This window comes from Tachypleus tridentatus, chromosome 10 (assembly GCF_004210375.1).
Source record: "Tachypleus tridentatus isolate NWPU-2018 chromosome 10, ASM421037v1, whole genome shotgun sequence".
Lineage (NCBI taxonomy): Eukaryota > Metazoa > Arthropoda > Merostomata > Xiphosura > Limulidae > Tachypleus > Tachypleus tridentatus.
The window spans coordinates 10,805,621-10,821,652 of NC_134834.1; the positions used below are offsets into that span (position 1 = coordinate 10,805,621).

Below are 16,032 nucleotides of genomic sequence, written 5' to 3' on the forward strand. Positions count from 1 at the left end.
TTGACCAGTTACCTTAACTACGTGCTCTAGGTGAAATGGTGGATTCGGTAGCACTTGGCTTGTTTATGGATGCCACGACAGACAAGGATATGAGAATTAGATAGAAGCAAAGTAAAAGTACATTTTTAACCCTTTTGCTGCATAATTAATTTCATATACAGGCCCAGTCAGTGTCATTTTCTCTATCAAAAACATTGTAAGTTAGCAGAAGCAGTATATGTTATACATGATGATATATAAGACACTGTGACATTGATGTTTATGACATTATGGTGTCAATAACTGACCTAAATTATGGTAGCATTAGTCATCTGCTGCTCCAGTTTGTTCATACTTGTGTTTCCCACTCATGCTCCCAAGTGTCATTAAAACCACTGTCAATATATGTTAATTTTCTGCCAACTGTAGTCGCTTCTTGCAGTTGAAAGGGTTAAGGGAAGCTCTGCAGTTGGCAAAGGAACTTGAAACATAAGAGTTGCAAATAAACAACTAAAGATCTCTTCAGTTATGAGAACATCAGATCCTGTAATATTAAAACATCAACTACTGGTAGTCTGGAAGAACTCAGATAAGAATACTCCATTTGCCCCAGATGAGCAGAGAGGCTCATTATTTGAGGAAATATCAGCTGAGAGCTCGTGGATTTATTAATGGAAAACCTTGCAGAATGTTGATTGATACCGGTTCAAAAGCTGCCGTAGTATGATCCAATTTGGTGATGAAAGGTGGAAGGTCCAGAGACATGAGTGATGTGATGAGTAGTTTAGTGTAATGGTCCAGCACAAGAGAAGCTGGACATCACCCTTCTGTAGGGAACTTCACTGTAACTCATGGTGAGAGTAAGTGACATCAAGAAAGTGTGTATTGGGAACATTCTTTATGTGAAGGCATGAATGCAAGATCAGGTTAGCTTAGTGGTATATGACCAGGAGACCACTATACAGTGCATGATGGCTACTACACCAATAGTTGCACATCCAGTGACATCAGGTACACTGGTTATTCTACCATCCAGAAGTGAAAAACTCTCTTCAGGAGATGCCCGGCATGGCCAGGTGGGTTAAGGTGTTTGACTCATAATCTGAGTCACGGTTTCAAATCCCTGTTGCACCAAACATGCTCGCCCTTTCAGCTGTGGGGGCACTATAATGTGATGGTCAATCCCACTATTTGTTGGTAAATGAGTAGCTGAAGAGTTGGTGGTGGATGGTGATGACTAGCTGCCTTCCCTCTAGACTTACACTACTAAGTTAGGGATGGCTAGCTCAGATAGCCCTCATGTAGCTGTGCGCAAAATAAAAACACAACAAACAAGCTCTTCAGAAGTCAATAGTAATAAATCGATGTCTAGTGACAGAGGCATGGTAGAACCAAACAAAATGTCACTATGATGTTACTGCTGTTAAGAGTGGATTTCATCTAGAAAACATGATATGGCTGAAATGTTCCTGTCATAAAAAAGGAAGATTTCCAAAGTTAAGCGTGCGTGTGAAGAGCCATATATTGTACTTAAAATCATTGATGTGGTTTATAGTATCCAGAAATACAGATAGTCCAAGCCAAAGGTCATCCATCATGATTGTCTTTAGAAGTGCATAAGTGAGAAAACAGTCAACTGGATAATTTATTCTGGTGAGGTTGTTCACGTTCATTCTGTTGGTATAAGTTCTCCAAGTTCATTCTTTGTATGTTTAACATTCTTGATGTTCATTCTGGCAGCGTGAATTTGGGCACTGTAACTGTATTAGGAATCACAGGTTGTGGGGTTCGAATCCTGGTAATTCTACTAAAACAACAAACATTCTGATTGTAATGCATACAAAAAAAGTTTGTTAGAACATTTGACAACAGCCAGAGAGTTCACCGGTCGAAACGTTGTGAAAATAATAATAATACACATACTATAGACGAGAGTAATAATATGCATAATTATACCATTAGTAAAAGAAGGACACTCCTAACAGACCTTCCATTATTCGGATTACGACCCCTATTTATGAGCTTGATTCAACAATACCATCTATCACGGGTGTAGATTTTTTACACCCGATGGGGGGAGATGATTTTTCCAACCACTTATATGGACTTTTCAATTTGCAAATTGTTAATCTCTAATTACGTGAACCTGAAAGCTGGAAACATGCAGTCACAGAGTAATCTTATTACCACGATACTTGCATGTATACTTAGGCCTACTGACTGATACTTACGAACTATCGCTTAGATCGAAAAGCTTAGAAGCACGCCTATATTAAAGATGTACATTTCGGTTACGGAAAAAGCCTACATCTAGGCCTAATTATGTAATTCGATTGGTAAAACACGAGAATCACAAGAACGAACACACAATTTGTAGGCCTGTGATGCAATAAAACAATTCAACAGACCAAACTGTAGGGGAAGATGATTGTATGCACCATGCCCCCACCTAAAATGAAGGGGGTGAATTCCCCCATCCCCCCAGGATCTACACCCCTGTCATCTACTTTTTATTAATAATGCTTTAAGAAGTTAACGACATAAAATATGTTGCTGCCCTGTTAGAAGTTGTGATAACATAAAGTGAAAAATGATTTTCAAACTAAATTAATTTAAAATCAATTAGTTTTATAATACGCAAGGCCCGGCATGGCCTAGCGCGTAAGGCGTGCGACTCGTAATCCGAGGGTCGCGGGTTCGCGCCCGCGTCGCGCTAAACATGCTCGCCCTCCCAGCCGTGGGGGCGTATAATGTTACGGTCAATCCCACTATTCGTTGGTAAAAGAGTAGCCCAAGAGTTGGCGGTGGGTGGTGATGACTAGCTGCCTTCCCTCTAGTCTTACACTGCTAAATTAGGGACGGCTAGCACAGATAGCCCTCGAGTAGCTTTGTGCGAAATTCCCAAACAAACAAACAAAATTTATAATACGCGTTTAAAATTCTATTTCATGTAGGTGATGATACAAATTCGAGGTCTGTTAAAAAAATACGCGGACTGACGTCATAAAACAAAATGTACTTTATTTAGAAGTTACAGGTCTGGGACCCCTTCAAAGTACTCTCCTCCCCAACGCACACACTTATCCCAACGGTGTTTCCACTTGTTGAAACAGTCCTGGTACGCTTCTTTTGTAATGTTCTCCAGCTTCTTTGTCGCATTTGCCTTAATCTCGGGAATCCTCTCAAATCTTCTTCCTTTCAAGGGTCTTTTGAGTTTGGAGAACAAGAAAAAAATCGCAAGGAGCAAGGTCAGGTGAGTAGGGGGTGGGGGTGGGGAAGAACAGTGATCGAGTGTTTGGCCAAAAACTCACAAGTTCTGAGGGCTGAATTTCGCAACAACGCGGTGCGTCTTCACTTTTTCGGTCAAAATCTCGTAACAAGATCCAACTGATATCCCACACTCTTCAGCAAGCTCCCTGACAGTCAGACGTCGATTTGCCCGCACCAGGTTGTTGATTTTGTCGACGTGTGGGTCGTCAGTTGACGTGGAAGGACGTCCAGGACACTCATCATCTTCAATGGACTGTCGACTATCCTTAAAACGTTCATGCCACTTGAAACATGCCGTACGCTTCATAGCAACATCACCGTAAGCCGTGTTAAGCATAGCAAATGTTTCAGTCGCAGATTTTCCAAGTTTAACACAAAATTTCACAGCAAGTCGTTGCTCCTTCAGGTCATTCATTCTGAAATCCGCCAAACGAAAAATCGCACTTCACTTAAAACCGCGTAGCTAATACACAAATGAAGATATCTGCAATCGGGAAATGGCGTCGTACTTAGCTGATTTGTGCGAACCTAGCGACACCAAGCGGATTCCCCTGGAACCAACTGGAGCCACGCAATTCAAACAGTCCGCGTATTTTTTTTGAACAGCCCTCGTAGTTTTGCATGACTAAGGATCAGGTTATGTGTGTCTTGACAAATGTTTAATGATATGTTTCACTGATTAGGTTTCTTTGATTTGTTTGCCGTATGAGTTAGTTGGTTTATAAATGCAAAGCATGTTTTTTTGTAGAACAACAACAAAAGTGGATGCATATAAATTAATCTTGTGGATGCTTCCTTTATGGAAGCGCCACTGTACAACAAATGTTTAAACTAAAGTTTGTAACCACGTCAGCTAACATTAGATCTTTTGCTTTTTTTATATTTTTTGTAGATTTGAACTGTTAATAAATTAACTTTTTTAACTTTGGAACCTGTAACGTTCAAAGTGGATCGACATAGTTTTGATCTGAAAAATAAACTCGTAATTTTTCAACAGTTGCTGTTACAAAACAGCCTAACCGTTGTAAAAGTCAGTGTGTCATGTCATGTCATACTTGATTTCTCGAAATAAGAGGAACCATAAAAGCCAAAATGAATTTATCCAGATAATTACTATCTACCCATTACGATTTTAATGACCGGGTGAAAGGGAGCCTTGAGAGATTTGTGTGTCGTGAAACCTTATAAGTGTAGTGAGTGTTTGTATAATAAACCTAAATTGTCCCCCAGTGGCTCAACGGTACGTCTGCGGAATTACAACGCTAAAAACCGGGTTTCGATACCCGTGATAGGCAGAGCACAGATAGCCCATTGTGTAGCTTTGTGCTTATTTTAAAAACAACAAAAACCTAAATTACATACGTTGTGTTGGGATCACCTAGTCTAGAACCACGTGCATAAAATTTATAAATGCAATATTAATCTTAAATAATCTTGCCCCATAAGTTGTGACAGGCTGTAGGCTATTTTTATTATCATAAACACCTCTTGTCATTGTCTAAGGGGCCCGGCATGGTTAAGGCACTCGACTGGTAATCTGAGGGTTGCGGGTTCGAATCTCTGTCACACCAAACATTTTAACATTCACGCCCTTTCAGCCGGGGGGGGGGGGTGTTATAAAGTTATGGTCAGTTGCACTATTCATTGGTAAAAGAGTAGTTCAAGAGTTGGCGATGGGTGGTGATGACTAGTTATCTTCCCTCTAGTCTTACACTGCAAAATTAGGGACGACTAGTGCAGATAGCTCTCATGTAACTTTGCTGGAAATTCAAAACAAACAAACATTGGTATTGTTTTAAGGTTTCGGTAAAATTTTAAAAAATAAAATATTTCTCTAAGTCCGGGAAAGTGTCTTTTATTTTTTTGTAACTGTCAGATTGAAACACGATAAGATTTCTACTATCTTTCTATCGAGAAGATCATAAAAATGAATAGACATTTAGTCGCTCTTGTTTCGACACCATTTCTTTCTCTCTTTATTTCTTCTCAAGCTGATCTCGTAGGAAATCTCGCGTGTTTCACTCTTCTTCCTTCCGGGCTGGCTCATCGGTTTCTTGTATAAGTGTATGAACACAGAGAACCCCTAGGAACACCCGTACCTTTCCTTTTCACCCTCATATTTTCATACAGAACAACTTCAGTGAACTCCCCTTCCTCCAACATACACACATTTTTTGTTTTGTTTTCATGGCAGTAGAGAGAGGATTAGATACAGCTGCGTGTCAGCGTGCTAAAAATACCCTAACACGTTTTACTTTGATCGCGTATGGCTGGAAAACTTAATATACCGCGTATATTATACATATACCTCCCGTTTCATTTTCAATGTGAAACAGTGTTTTTCTGTTGTTGTTGTTTTTTTCATTTTCTGCTACTCAGTGAGGTTTTGTATTTTTATATTTTCTCACTCTATTAGATCACAGATTATATATAATCTGATTTACAACGATTTTTTTCAACATTCTGACGCTTCGTGGTTCGTATATTCGTCTGGCTCCAAAATACATTCGTGTTAGGCGTATTATGACAAGTAAAAAGATCGTTTTTCGCTTTCTTGTAAAAGGCTTACACACCATAACTACAATCAGCGTTTAACACCATGTGACCTGAACAATGTGTGGTGATCCAGGCTTCGGTAACATTTTGTAAACGTTATCTGAATTAGACCATTTTGTTGGTCCAGGCCAAGGTAATGTTTTGTGAACTTATAATTTAAACGATGAAGGTTTATTCTCCAACAAAACCTCTTCCTTAAGGTGCCCATATAGCAGAAACAAACATAGAAATCCTAGTTTAATTATAGACGTAGGAAAATCGTGTGCAGTGTATTTAAGAAACCGTCTCCAATGACTCGGCTTCAATTCTAACTTTAAAAATTGGGTTTCAATACCCATGGCGGGCGCAGCACAGCTAACCTATTGTGTAGCCTTGTGATTACAACAAACAAAGAAACCCTGCATAATAAATCTTTGTAGTACTTTTACATTTACAATATTTTAATTGAAAAATATTGGACAGTCTGTTTAACCAGAAAGCAGGAAGTTCTAACTTGTATTGGAAAACGACCTTTGACACCAAGTTTTGTATTTCTAACCAACGTCGTGATTGTTGGAAAACCGTATTTGATGATTGGAACGAGAGTGTAGATTCTTTGATAGATTGTTTATAATATATCCAAATCAGTTTGAAATGTTCGTGGTGGTTTCCAGACTCAGTATGTGGGTTTTACTTAAAGTGTGAACAGTGTTATTGTTTTGAATGAATAGCTGTTTACATTAAAACGAACGACACATTTACAGTGTACACAATCAGAACAACGTATTTGGTTTTGTTAATTACAATTCTACCTAGTACGGTCGTCTATCTGTCGTGTTATCTAATTCTTTATCGTACATAAAGATCTGTTTAAATTAACCTAGTTTGGTTGTGTACACACACTATTGAGGCAATCTTAAGAAGGATTTGGAAGGAAAGTTGGCACCGTGCCAGATCTGACACACTGCGCATGCGTTCTGTTCACTGCGTTTTATTGATCATAAAATTGAGTGAATGAACCTTCAATGTTCAACTCACGCGAGTCAAATAGCCAACAGATTTTTCATATTTATGTTTGTTTGTTTGTTCGTTCATTCACTTTATTTAACTGTCCGTCCTAACCGTTTTGCTCGTCTACTCGGTCAGTTTAATCATCTAGTTTATATATATCAGTTTGTCCTTTCGGAGAAGCCGTTCGATTTAGTGATTGGCTTATTCAATAGCACACACACATTTATTTACAAATCTTGCTACGAAAGTTTAACTACTCTATGAACTGTTTTATTTATATATCTGGTTATTTGTGTTGCTGTCTGTTATTCTTATTATATCTCTATCTATATAGAGGCAATCTATGTATAAAAACACTGTTACCTTTCTATCCGTGTGGTGCTCCAAATTGTTTGGTTTGTTTTGAATTTCACTCAAAGCTACACGAAGGCTATCTACGCTATCCGTCTCTAATTTAGAAGTATAAGACTAGAGGGAAGGCAGCTAGTCATCACCACCCACGGGCAACTCTTAGGGCTGGGGCTAGTCTTTCACCAACGAATAATGACATTGATTGTAACATTTTAACGCCCTCACGGCGAGCATGTTTGGTGTGACGGGGATTCGAACCCGCAACGCTCAGATTACGAGTCGAGTGCCATGCCAGGCCGAGTTGCTCTGAAGAGCACGCTAAGCCAATTAGAAGAATGCAGGAGGAATGTTAATCGACGAACGATTCAGGTCTGGCAGAAGTCACGAGCTCACTGACAATACTGAGTAAACAAGGAAGTAAAATACACGAATCGATATGTTAATAAATAATGTAATGTTAGCAAAAGAGTAAATAAAACGTCCATTATCACAGCAATTCCATTGAAATTAAAGATCTGCCTCGTGATGTTTAACCAATCTTCCAGTTAATAATAAAAAATAACCAGCCTCTCTGCAATATATCTAAGATTAGTTTAATAATTTTGGTGAATTGGTTTATTATGTTGATAAACACGGATGTCTCTGTGGCAACGTTACTACTACTAACAATAATATTATTGTTTCACATTATACGACAAGAATAGAGGGCCATCCAAAATGGCGGGAGACCAAAGCCTACAAATTGTAGTCTTCCAGTATTCGTTTGCAAGTTTGTACCCTACATTACAGATATAAGAAAAACAAAGGACCTTCTAGGTTATTTTTTAACCGCATTTAATCACGTTATTGCAAGTTTTCTTGAAACTATATTTCTTGTAAACACTTGATCATTAAAAACTTTTCTTTATAACGAACAACGAATTAAGTTCACTTGATGCTAAGTGAATCCTTGGTATAAAAACTCCATTCTTGACAGGCTTTGATACAGCCGAAAAAATACCGAAATTTAGGTGCTAAGTTACGCCTAGGTTATTGATTGAATGTAATGGCCCGGCATGGCCAAGCGTGTTAAGGCGTGGGACTCGTAATCTGAGGGTCGCGGGTTCTATGCCCGTCCTTTCAGCCGTGGGAGCGTTATAATATGACGGTCAGTCCCACTATTCATTGGTAAAAAGTAGCCCAAGAGTTGGCGGTAGGTGGTGATGACTAGCTGCCTTCCCTCTAGTCTTACACTGCTAAATTAGGGACGGCTAGCGCAGATAGCCCAAGAGTAGCTTTGTGCGAAATTCAAAACAAACAAACAAAACAAACATGATTGAATGTAACTAAAATGGGAACAGGCAATCAAAAGATGAAATGTTGTAGAAAATGAATAATTGGACACGTGCTACTAGCGAAATTCGGAGAAATAGACCGACACTTGGATTTTATGGTAATAATTAAGTTGGTTACGTAATTTGAAATTTATTGTTACGTATCTTTATAACCATTATTTTGTTTACTGTGCTATTACCATGTAACTGGTATATTGGCACGTATCACACAAATTATTTCAGATTTTATAAAAGTCGTTTGAACTTCGAAACTAACTTAAGTGCTAGAAATTGTTTAAAATACAGTTAAGTATCAGAGGCGTAGCTAGGGTTTTCAGCACCCGGGGACAAAGTCAGTTTTCGCGCCCCCTCGTTACACAATTTTCCTAATTATGTAACATCAATTTGGCGCCCACTATTAGCTACGCCACTGTTAAGAATTTGTTTAAAATATCCGGTCGTAATCGAACGAGGCAGTTATAAAAAGTATTCAGCTGTCAGAGAGGCCTAACTTGAAGTTCAAAGTACACGGATTAGAACGCAATATAAACAATTACGAAACCTGCAACAGTACACAAACCAGAACATCATTTTTAGTAGGAAATGAATTTTATTATTTCTCTGAAGATAGTTTTTCGTTAACAGTGTACGTTAGAGATGTCCAACATATCTGTTTGAATTAATTTCATACAAAGGTAAGTAAAATTTTACTGTCCTTTCGTTGAGTTTTGGTAAGATATCATAATATGTTTGTATTTGTTATATTGTATTCATTCTTAGTTTAGTACATGGACTTAATAGTAACCCTATGTTTCATATTAGTTTTATTTCATAATCCTGATGAACTCATAAAGGCGAAACGATTAAAATAAAAAGTTATTTTTATAAATTATCAGGAGTTTAAAAGTCGTTTTTTCCATACGTTTTTATCAAAATGAGTTAGGACTAACTCAAGCCGATCGATTCGCATAAGACATTATTGAGTTTAATGTTGTGGGTATCATAAATAACGTAACGGTATACTCAGACAGTTGTATTTGTTGCTCATTAGATTTTTGGTTTTCTGTCTGAACAGCCCCCGGCTTGGCCATGTGGTTAGGGCGTTCGACTCGAACTATGAGAGTCGCGGGTTTAAATTCCCGTTCCACCAAACATGTTAACCTTTTCAGCAGTGGGGGCGTTATAAGTGAGGGTCAATCCCACTCTTCGCTGGTAAGAGAGTAGCCCAAGAATTGGCGGTGGGTGGTGGTGACTAGCTGCCTTCCCTTTTGTCGTACGCTAATAAATTAGGGACGGCTAGCACAGATAGCCCTCGTGTAGCTTTGCGTGAAATTCAAAACAAAACCAAACTCTTTGAAGAAGTTTAAGATAACCTTCGTGGAACGTACCGTTCCTGCGCAGTGGTTCCACATAGTGGAAGTAGGTGGGCCGCTCTTCCAATTATTGGTCTACTTTTTAAATTCGGCGGGAACTTTCTGCTAGATATCGTATTTTACTATGCTTTATTAGGAATAACCATCTATTAAGAAGTTTTCTGGACCAGTTGCTGAAGCAATGTATGAAAGCAGATATGCTGAAAAGTATAATATAATTTCTGAGACTATTACCCAAAAAATTGGGGTCAATGATCTGTTTTACTAAAGCTACGTATCATAGTGGTAAACAAAGAATGTTTTATGTATCATGGACACCAGGTGGCTGAGAGATTCTCAGATGAACATTGAAATCATTTTAGACAAGACTGTTTTAGGGATGTGATGATTCCAAACATTCATTTAGAAAATTTTGTTTTATAGAACAGACAAGAGGTTATCTTTGGATACTTATATCCCATTATATATATATATATATCGTTAGAGAACACGCAAGACATTAACTTTTAAAGAACAGACATGAGGTTACTTTTGAATGTTGCTAATCCAGTAGATATATCGTTAGAGAACACAATATTTTAACGTTTATAGAACAGACATGAGGTTACGTTTGGATGTTACTGATCCAGTAGATATGTCGCGAGAGAATACAATATTTTAACGTTTATAGAACAGACATGAGGTTACGTTTGGATGTTACTGATCCAGTAGATATGTCGCGAGAGAACACAATATTTTAACGTTTATAAAACAGACATGAGGTTACATTTGGATGTTGCTGACCCAGTAGATATGTCGTTAGAGAACACAATATTTTAACTTTTATAAAATAGACATGAGGTTATATTTGGATGTTGCTGACCCAGTAGATATATCGTTAGAGAACACAATATTTTAACGTTTATAGAACAGACGTGAGGTTACCTTTGGATGTTGCTGACCCAGTAGATATGTCGTTAGAGAACACAACATTTTAACGTTTATAGAACAGACATGAGGTTACGTTTGGATGTTGCTGACTTAGTAGATATGTCGTGATATGTGATCATTTGTCAGTGAGTTGTTTCTTTTTGAAGGAACTCCTTTCGTTGTCAGTTATCTCTCCTTCTCAAGAAAACCCTAGCTTGTTTGTTGGAGAGTTTAGAATAATAAATCATGTAGAAACAAGTAAAGAAAATCTTTTCAAAATGTCAGCCCAACATTGACTTCGTTTTTTGAACAGTTTTCCTTTTCCTGTTTGTGTTGTTTTGTTTTTGTTTAATGCAGTGTTTCAATAGACTTAAGAAAGTTGTATTTATAACCAAGTTCTAAATATAGTTAGATCCTGGCATTATGTATCGATTATTGATTGATCATTCCTAATCTATTTCACCCTGTACTTAATCTTTTTAAATGAACACCAAACTTCTGTAAGAAAGCTAACTTCAAGGGGTAATGATAACATCCCCTACTCTATAATTATGATTTCTTAAGTTACTACTAGGTGTTAACAATACTTATAAAAGCGGATATTCAGTTTAAGACTATGTCACCTCAGTATAATTTGTTCATACCGTTGTTTTGGTTTTTCTGTTATCGTGTAATAAAAATGAAGAAAGAAAAACAAATTCAAACTTTTTTCTATACAATTTACAGACATTTCTAGAACTTATGACTCAGTCATTACATAGACATTGTTATAAAAGGAAACATTGTATGGTATTGTAAAGTTATGATGACCTATAGGGGAGATATTAAAATTATTTCGACGAACGATACGACCCAATCCTATATATACAGTGCTGCCACCTACTTGTGTTTAAATTAACTGTAGTGAATAGAGTATTATTTAAAACGCCATACACAATTTTTATTAAGAGTGCAGCATAAAAAAAGTAAACAAAGAAAAAGCCCCCCATTTTTTTCCCTTCACGTCCAATCACTGACGTATTTTAAAGCTGTTTGTTTGTACAAGTCGCACAGCACGAGACACGCAAATTATCCGATATAAATCTCTCCGCAGTGAAGTACACAAATTACGAATAAAGATTTAATCTATTTCATCTCTGTAACGAGGGGGAAATTGATGACTGGATTACCATTTGATTGATAATTTAGTACGTCACTAAACAGTAGAATATTCAACATGATAGAATAAAAAAAACAACAAAAAAACACGTCGTATGTTATTTAACGAGCTCGTTAAATATGTTGACGTACATATTTTTTCCTCCCTAGCGTTTAACGTGAGTTGTGCGCGCGCGCGTGTGTGTCTGATACGATTTTAATGAAGTCACATAGCCTAAGTCATAACTTTTTTTCGGTCAACATCTTACTGCCGCTATATAATCCCTAATAAAAAAAAACACTCAACAGATCAAGGCAGCATTAATTAGAACGTTTGTGATTCATTACGTCTTGTGTTTTAAAATCATAGTGAGAACACAGGCAAAAATCTATAGAGTGAAAGTGTTACTGTGAAAGAAATGGTGAACCCATATTTCAAAGATTTGTGGATGACAACTTTGTAATTTTCACTGAAACCGGTGCATTTTGTTCGTATCTGAAGTCACATGCGTACTAAAGTGTACATCGTAATGTGGTTGTTAAAATACGACTTATTAAACAACTGGAGCAGGATTGTCAAACCTTAGCTGTGTTTACTCACAAGTTATTTTGTTGTTTTTATTACTATCAGTGGTAGTTTCTAGAGGGACAGTATCACTCGAACCTTCTGTCCACTATGGATAGATCAGTATCACTCAAACCTTCTGTCCACTATACATAGGTCAGTATCACTCAAACCTTCTGTCCACTATAGATAGGTCAGTATCACTCAAACCTTCTGTCCACTATGGATAGGTCAGCATCACTCAAACCTTCTGTCTACTACAGATAGATAAGCATTACTCAAACCTGTCCACTTTAAATAGGTCAGTATTACTCAAACCTTCTGTCCACTATAGATAGGTCAGCATCACTCAATCCTTCTGTCCACTATAGATAGGTCAGCATCACACAAACTTTCTAACCACTATAGATAGATTAGTATCACTCAAACCTTCTGTCTACTACAGATAGATAAGCATTACTCAAATCTTCTGTCCACTATAGATAGATTAGCATCACACAAACTTTCTAACCACTATAGATAGATTAGTATCACTCAAACTTTCTGTCTACTACAGATAGATAAGCATTACTCAAATCTTCTGTCCACTATAGATAGATTAGTATCACTCAATCCTTCTGTCCACTATAGATAGTAGATCAGCATCACTCAATCCTTCTGTCCACTATAGATAGTAGATCAGCATCACTCAATCCTTCTGTCCACTACAGATAGGTCAGCATCACTCAAACCTTCTATCCACTACAGATAGGTCAGCATCACTCAAACCTTCTGTCCACTACAGATAGATCAGCATCACTCAAACCTTCTGTCCACTATGGATAGGTCAGCATCACTCAAACCTTCTGTCCACTATGGATAGGTAAGCATCACTCAAACCTTCTGTCCACTACAGATAGGTCAGCATCACTCAAACCTTCTGTCCACTACAGATAGGTCAGCATCACTCAAACCTTCTGTCCACTACAGATAGGTCAGCATCACTCAAACCTTCTGCCCACTATAGATTGGTCAGCATCACTCAAACCTTCTGTCCACTACAGATAGGTCAGCATCACTCAAACCTTCTGTCCACTATGGATAGGTCAGCATCACTCAAACGTTCTGTCCACTAGAGATAGGTCAGCATCACTCAAACCTTCTGTCCATTACAGATAAGTCAGAATCACTCAAACCTTCTGCCCACTATAGATAGGTCAGCATCACTCAAATCTTCTGTCCACTACAGATGGTCTGTCAGCATATTATTTACATTACCTTTTTCCAATTGTTCATATAATTTGTTTTCCTCTTCGTCTTCGGAGTGTTTTTCTTTCATTTAATGTCCAGTATAATCAAATAGAAATATCTACTGAGAAGAAACTGGGTGATGCGTGAGGGTATTCTGTTATGTTAACACTAACAGTGCTATTAGTAAACTGTTTTGGATATGTGGGGCAGTGTAAACCCGAGCCGCTTTCAGCGAAGGAGGTAAAAAACTGATCACCCGGATTGCGACATCCATAAACTGATGATTGTGTATACTACCAAAGTGTGCGAAGTATCTTCCAGGTAAAACTGATGTAACTGAAACGTTGTGTTCCCCAGTGAAGAACTGAGTCTTGAAACAAGAGGAGCTTAACTTGACCATATAGTGAACATACAGTAAACAACCTGCCAGTTACTGTTACCTCTAATGATGGAGAGGTAAAGCGAAAGAGGTTAATAAATACTTCCTTGAATATTAAAACTTGTATCTTATTGATTTTCATTTGTTCCGATTATAAAAATCCGTTTACTAATTTCAGCTGCTTTGTGCCATGAAACACTAAATCAGCCAACCAACTTACATTAAATCAAATGGCAAATTTAGTTTCGTCTGTGTTAAACTATGTGGGACAAGTAAAACTGTGAAAGGGAGTGGTGGAGTGCTTTGAGAGTTTCACTTGTCCCTATTTACAAGAAACTACCAACATATTTTCCTCAGCTTGCTAATAAGTAAGATACAAGTGACTCTTCGCCCATCATTTTTGTAAGAGGTTATTATTTGCTAAGATACTGCCTGTAGAGTTATATTTACTTTCCGTACGTGCCCGGCTCGGGTTCGAATTCTGCATCATCAGACATTTTTTGGACAACTTAGTAGAAATCAGCCACGCAACTTACGTGTTAATTTTATGAAGTATTATTTGACAAACGGCTGTGTGTGTGTGTGATCAAAGCTAGAATATACCCCCAACCCCCGAAGGGTTACTATAGCAACAGTAGACAATACAAACTTGGTATTTTTTACGTGTTCGGAATATATCATCTTAAGACTTCTGTAGATAGTCGCATCTTGAATATTTTACTACCCTGGACGAGGCTGTTGCATTGTGTGTGTGTGTGTCTGTCTGTCTGTTTGTGTTTCTGCGCAAGTGATTCGAAACCTAATGGACAGATATATAAGAAAATTTTACACAAGATGGAAATTCAGTATGGGACAATCCTCTCCAAATTTGGTTCAGGTCCGTATCCAGATTCCGGATAATTTTGTATCTTTTTTTTTGGGGGGGGGGGAGGGGATAAGGCGCTTTGGGGTTAATAACCCTGTAAAGTATGATCAGATCTGTACCAAATTTCATGGACAATTAAGGTTCCTCATCATACTACAAAACGTGATCTGGATCGTTGATCGTTCTGGATCTGAGAAGGATTTTCTCAGTTTTCGAATGTGAAATTTAATGTGATCCTGTATAACCACGTGCAGCGGTTATGTAATCTTTATGATTGCTCGTGGTTCTTTAGCTCTCACGATAATTCATTTCGTTTCTCGTGCAAGCACTCTGCTATCTCGTGCGGCTTCCAACAGCAGCTTGTCTAATCACCACGAGTCCTACCACACCCCGTAATTTTCGTATTACTAGCTGATATACTCGTTCAACTCGCAGAGAAGGCACAGGAGCCTCGAGAAGTGAATTAGGGTGGTCAGTTCCGAACAGCAACTCTCCCGTGACACTCCTTAAGGAGATTAAAGGTGCATGTCAGGATTGCTGGTAATTAGTCCAGGTGTTCGTCAGTTATAAACGGACACTCACACACCATCTGCCAACAATTGTCCCATTACATATCTAAACTTGTAGCGCTTAATGTATACGACACTGGCGGTTTTAACACCCGTGCTTTAAAATGCCATTAACAATCGTAGGAGGCTATCACGGTCGTCTTGTCCTTATAGCACGTGATTTAAATATCGGTGACTGTGTCTAGTGTACTTATGAGCAAAACAACATCGTCAGTCAACAACCTCAACTGTTTGACCAACAACAACATCAAAACACGTGGTTCTCGCTAAGAATTATTAGTGGTGTAATGATATTAGCCAACTGTGACGCTCGCTAATCAAACTACGTAGTCATTTATTTAAAAATTACCATAGTTTATGTTGTTGTTGTTTTTTATCTCTCGGACCACGAAAGACAATTTGAAGGTTTAAACTACTTGGATGTCATTTATAAAAGAAATATTAAATATCTTTGTGAGCGAAACTTTAACTTAAAAACAGCAGCTTTTGTTCGATAAAGTGTTAACAATAAACCAACGTTGGTCTTTTTAGCTACTTAACCTATGC

The 16,032-nt window shown here is 37.9% G+C and overlaps 1 protein-coding gene across 1 annotated transcript in view; it reads left to right on the forward strand.

Moving 5' to 3' along the window:
- The first annotated feature begins 893 nt into the window (after window positions 1-893).
- Window positions 894-16,032, forward strand: part of LOC143227952 (transforming growth factor beta receptor type 3-like) — a 40,314-nt gene continuing 25,175 nt past the window's right edge. The window contains exon 1 of the mRNA XM_076459301.1: window positions 894-990. Coding sequence (XP_076315416.1) covers window positions 894-990 — 97 coding nt within the window. The remainder of the gene's footprint in view (window positions 991-16,032) is intronic.